General features: G+C 39.2%; 1 protein-coding gene across 3 annotated transcripts in view; it reads right to left on the bottom strand.

Annotated features, from left to right (window-relative positions):
* BROX (BRO1 domain and CAAX motif containing) overlaps positions 1 to 4,728 on the bottom strand; it is an 11,867-nt gene extending 7,139 nt beyond the window's left edge. Inside the window, exons 1-6 of one of the 3 annotated variants that reach the window (XM_009708797.1) lie at positions 4,696 to 4,728; positions 4,172 to 4,302; positions 3,276 to 3,382; positions 2,117 to 2,213; positions 920 to 1,015; positions 192 to 264 (exon numbers count right to left, since the gene is read on the bottom strand). In XM_009708797.1, coding sequence (XP_009707099.1) covers positions 192 to 264; positions 920 to 1,015; positions 2,117 to 2,213; positions 3,276 to 3,382; positions 4,172 to 4,302; positions 4,696 to 4,728 — 537 coding nt within the window. Of the gene's footprint in view, positions 1 to 191; positions 265 to 919; positions 1,016 to 2,116; positions 2,214 to 3,275; positions 3,383 to 4,171; positions 4,312 to 4,695 lie in introns of those variants that run through there. The other 2 variants (XM_009708799.1, XM_009708798.1) reach the window with 2 other exon arrangements.
* Positions 4,729 to 4,924: the final 196 nt, after the last annotated feature.

The following is a 4,924-nucleotide window of genomic DNA, read 5'->3' as shown; positions in this document are numbered from 1 at the left end:
TTGGGAAAGAGTAGCAGGGATTGAGTGGTAGCACATCATATTAATACCCTTCTTTTTCCTGTATCATGCAGATAGCCTGAGGTATTCATTTTTTTCTGTAAATTCGTCAGAAAAGCATAGGCTTTTCTAAGACAAAAAGTCAAGTACTTGGAGACAACTTAAAGAAGAGATAACAAAGACAGTTTTTCTACCTTCAAGTGTTTAAAAATCCCAGCTGCTATCTTCAGGCTTCTGTGAACATCTTTTGCTTCATCTTCTGTTATACTAAGAATATAGAACAAATCAATGAAATTTTAGTTAGAAGGAACCTCTAGGTATCATTTAGTCCTGCCTCCTGCCTTGGAGCAAGACTATCGACAACAGTAGATCAGGTCGGTTATGGCTTTGTCTAGATGAATCTTGAATCCTTCAAGAATGGAGAGTCCACTAACTCTCTAAGTAACTTGTCCCACTGCTGTGCTGCCCTCATGGTAAAGTAGTTTCTTACAGTGTCCAATCATTAAATAATCAAATAGAACTCACTTGAAAAAAGAAACATAAGACCTTGTAATGACTTCCAAGTAAAAGGTAACCTAAGTGTTAAAAGACAAAGGTTTAGAAGTCTGGAGGGCTAAAAGTCAGCAGAGCTGTGATTTTGAGAATCTCAGTTTTGTACCTGGACATTCAGAGCAGGAGTGATGAAGAGTTTATTCACACTTTCTCTACACCAGTCACACGGTACTAGTGCACTTCGTTCACGGATGCAAGGAGGACTGAATTGCACTTGGACATTACAGCGCATGAATGAAGGCCAACGGCCTCCCTGAACTCCTACTGTCTCTGTTGGACATGCACTACAGCAGTCAAAACGCAGAACCTGCTGATTTTTTTTGGTGGAATATTGCTGCAATGGAATTATTAAGAAAAGAAAAACACTTACTCTTCTTTTCCAGCGAGTCTTGATGCATATTTTGTGTACCACAGAGCTACATTAAATCCCATGGAAACCAGTTCAAACACTGCATCCTGCTGAGCACTAAAGAAAGACAGGCAAAAACCCCCCAAACAAACCCCCAAACAGTTTAATGCTTTCCATTTTGTTCTGACAAGCGCTCTCTGCTGACAGTTCACATAGCATAAGTCAACATTTCTCTCCATAAAATATTTTTCACTTAGGAAGTGAACAATTTCCAATTCAGAACCTCCTACTTGCTGAACTGCCTAAAAGAGACTCCGATTTTTTCTTATTCCCTTTAAGACCTCATAATTATAATCTCCCATATTCAGATGCCTACCTTCCCATTTGGGAACTTTTATTTTAAAACAGTAACTTGAGCTTTGTTTAGCTTTGGGGGTGGCTGACATTTTTCCCTTTTTTTTTTTTTTTTTTTTTTTTTTTTTTGAAATTGCACATTTTGTGGAAAGCCTTGCTGTGGAATGTCTAAAGTTGTGGCTGCTAAGTTAATATGTCAGAGTCCATTACATCTCCCTCAAATGAATGTTATTGCAAGTATTTATGTAACTGCAGTCAAACGGCATGTGCAAATAGCAGGAAATTTCACAAGCTAAAAACACAGTCTTTGAAAAGAGTGAACTTGCAATCACAAGCTCAGTATAGCTTAGGAACTAGTAAACTTTAAAAAGAAAGGTGTGGGAGTGGGAAGAATAATGTTGGCACAAGTACAAGCGTGTATGACCACGAGAAAATTAGAAGAGAGTCCTAAACAACAGATTGTCTTGTCTTCCAAGGGGAATAAAAGTTTTGAGGAAGTGCCAAATGAAAACTGTAGTAATCTATGTTATCATATGCAATTCACCAATACACTCAAGGTTCTTCTTTGGACTACTCTATCCAACTGTAGATAGTTTGTAGATCAACTAAGACACAATGGATCCTTCTATCATCATGCATTACTGCACCTTTACATAAAAGCAACACATGCTTCAGAACACCTAATACAGTACAGCAATTATCAAAAATGCAAAGCAACAAGTTTTTGGAAACTACTTTGTGTTCAACATTTTGTCACACTTCTAAGTTTTCCTTCACATCTGTGCTGGCACTGGCACACGTGCATATACATAACAGACCAGAAGAAAACAGCTGCATATTCTGTCATCATAAAAGCCTACCTACCTTGGAACTTGTCCTTGTAATGTGTCTGTCCACTTGAAATTTTGAATATATCTCAGCTTGCATTCTTGGGAAGAGCCATCCAGGGAAAGGATAAAACCTATAGAATAAAAAATGTACTGACAGGCAATCTCAAAGTAAGAAATAGAAACAAGTAATGAAGGAATGGGGATCACTGAGAATACGGATATAGATAAAGGAATGTTTCTTGCTGTACCACTCAAAAACCTGTGTTACCTTCTGAGGCTTTCATTCCTCAATATCTTGACAGCAAGATGTGCAAAAAACCAAACTGGCTACTACAAGAAACTCCTCGCCCAGCAGGTTACCAGCTCAACTCTGTGAGTCTTGATTGCTCACAGAAAACCTTGCAGATGTCTGCATGTCCTGTATGGTGACTAGTTGGGAGTTGGATTGACCCAGGTACAGGATGGCTGAGGCTGCTCGAGGTGAGAGAGTGACTGTCTCTGCCATCATAGTGGTGATTGGGAAATTCCAGGAAAAGCTGCCTGGTCAACAGGGAGAGGGAAAAGGGCTTGTAAGCATGAACTCACCTAGTTATCACCTCTTTTGTCTCCAGGGCTACAAGAAATTGGTTCTTTATTTCCAGCAGCCCAGTCAGCAGCAGTCAGTGGGATGGAGCTCATGCTATGGGGTGTTCAAATCCTAGCATATGCAGGCCCAAGGAAGGTTTCAGGGAGGAGTAAGACAGGTCTTGGTCTGATCAGGTCTTAAGAGTTCAAGAACTCAAGACTTGCAACAGCAGCTATCAGGGCTACAGCTCTAGGTGCTGTCACATGTTTATAAAAACAGAATATACTTGTTCCTTTCACATGCAGAATATTTTAGTGACCAAGCACAATACTTTCCTGAAGAAACTCTCCAAATCTTGTCTGCAGCAACATGGACTATTACCTTTATCCAGAATGTCACATTAGCTTACACCCTTCCCAGGGACTGAGCAAACTAAACCAACCTGAGCTGCTACACTTCCCACAGACTGAAAGGTCACAGATTCCATGAACTAGCCGATTCCTGAAAACTCAGTCCTAAGAAACTTCTGTATAGAAGACTAGCACAATACACATTCTGAGAAGTGTCATTAAAACTCAAATTATATACCTCTTGATGTATTAGCAGTATTACTAATAAATGTTCATACCTTGCAGGAGTGAGAAGTACAAGTCAGTTGCATTCTTCATCACTTCTGGATTACAACTCAAGTCTGTAAACAGCTCCAATAATCGTGTTCGAGATAACCTCAAATCACTGTATGGAGGAGGAAAAAAAAGAAAAAATAAACCTAAGAAATTCTACCCAAAAATGTACTATTAAGAAAGTACCCACCCATGCATACCACCACACTTTTGACTAAAACAGTGAAGCTAAGCATTCAATTTAGCTATCTGAAGGCAAGGAAAGGTACTTTATGAGGAAGATGCCAATAAATACAGAAAAATACTCCTTTCTCCTCTGGATACATACAAATGACTCTTTAGTTTAAAGTACAATCCATTTTAGACAGATAGCAATGGATAATCAGTACTTATCAATCTATTGTTCTAACACAAACTAAAATAACTATGCATTTATCTACCAAGAGGTTGGGTGCAGGGGGAAGGAAAGTAACAACCTGGAACAGTTCTTCAACATTAGAATGGGATGAGCATATGAAGAGATAAGAATAGATCTGCAAAATAAGCTGAGATCTCTTTTCGTTACATTCCTATCTACAATAGAACATTCATGCCTTATTCACTTATGGAAATTATTTTAAGTAATCTTTTGCAGAAGAATGCACAGTCATCAGAAAGACAATGAAATGTTTAGTCTTTTGCCTCTGCATTATTATAATAGGCCTTGCTATACACTCAGAGACTTGAAAACTAGATAATTCATTCTTTGTAACTAACTGTTCAGTGTTATCGGTGTCTTTTTGTCTCCCAGCCTACACATTTCTAGTCATCTTCAGAACAAAAATTGAAGAGTAACCATTACTTTTAAGGATGTCCTCCAAATTGTGAGAGACAGAGTGAAGTTTATCGCAAGTACACTTACTTGCAAACCTTTGTTGCAGCTGGAGTGGTAGCTACCCCATAAAAATTAAATGAAACGGGAGCTGTAGCCTTCAACGGGTTGCGATGAAACCAGTGGGTCATTTTCTTTCTGTAGTGTTGTTTATGCCAAATCTGAAGTGTGGAAAGAAATTAATAGCTGCAGAAACAGGTACAACTGAGACGCTATGCATGTCATGCTCCTCAGCTTACAAAAATATATTCCAAATATATATATTTATATATATTCTTACTCAAAAACCCCCACAGTTGTTACCTCCTGCATAAGGCTGGGTATTTCCCATGCATAGCTCAGGTATACAAGTATACAGGTATACCTCAGTTCACTGAGGTCACTATATTGTGTCTGGTCAATCTGTTAGCAGCTTTTATTGCGGCACCATTGATATAGCTGAAACTGCAATTACATAGTCACCCTTGCTAAAAACATGGATATATTTACATACATGTAACAGACCTGGAAGTTTGGTAGAGTACAGCTAAAACAGATCACCTTTTTTCTTTCACCTCATTTTCAACAAACATAGACAACATAAGCATTCCCATGAGCTTTCAACAGAGGTGCACCGTGGGCGGAGGTAACATAACGGGTGCATGCTGAAACAAGAGAGGTCTCTACCGGGGTCTCTACCTCACCATGAGGGCACTGGAACTGAGGAACAAGTTGCCCAAAGAGCTGGTGTGGTCTCCATCCTCAAAGCCCTTCCAGATGTCACCAGATAAAGCCCTGAGAGCT

The sequence above is a fragment of the Cariama cristata genome, unplaced genomic scaffold (assembly GCF_000690535.1).
Source record: "Cariama cristata isolate BGI_N322 unplaced genomic scaffold, ASM69053v1 scaffold1251, whole genome shotgun sequence".
Taxonomy (NCBI): Eukaryota; Metazoa; Chordata; class Aves; order Cariamiformes; family Cariamidae; genus Cariama; species Cariama cristata.
Note: the sequence above shows the minus strand (reverse complement) of the source record. Positions and strands in the feature narration are given on the sequence as shown.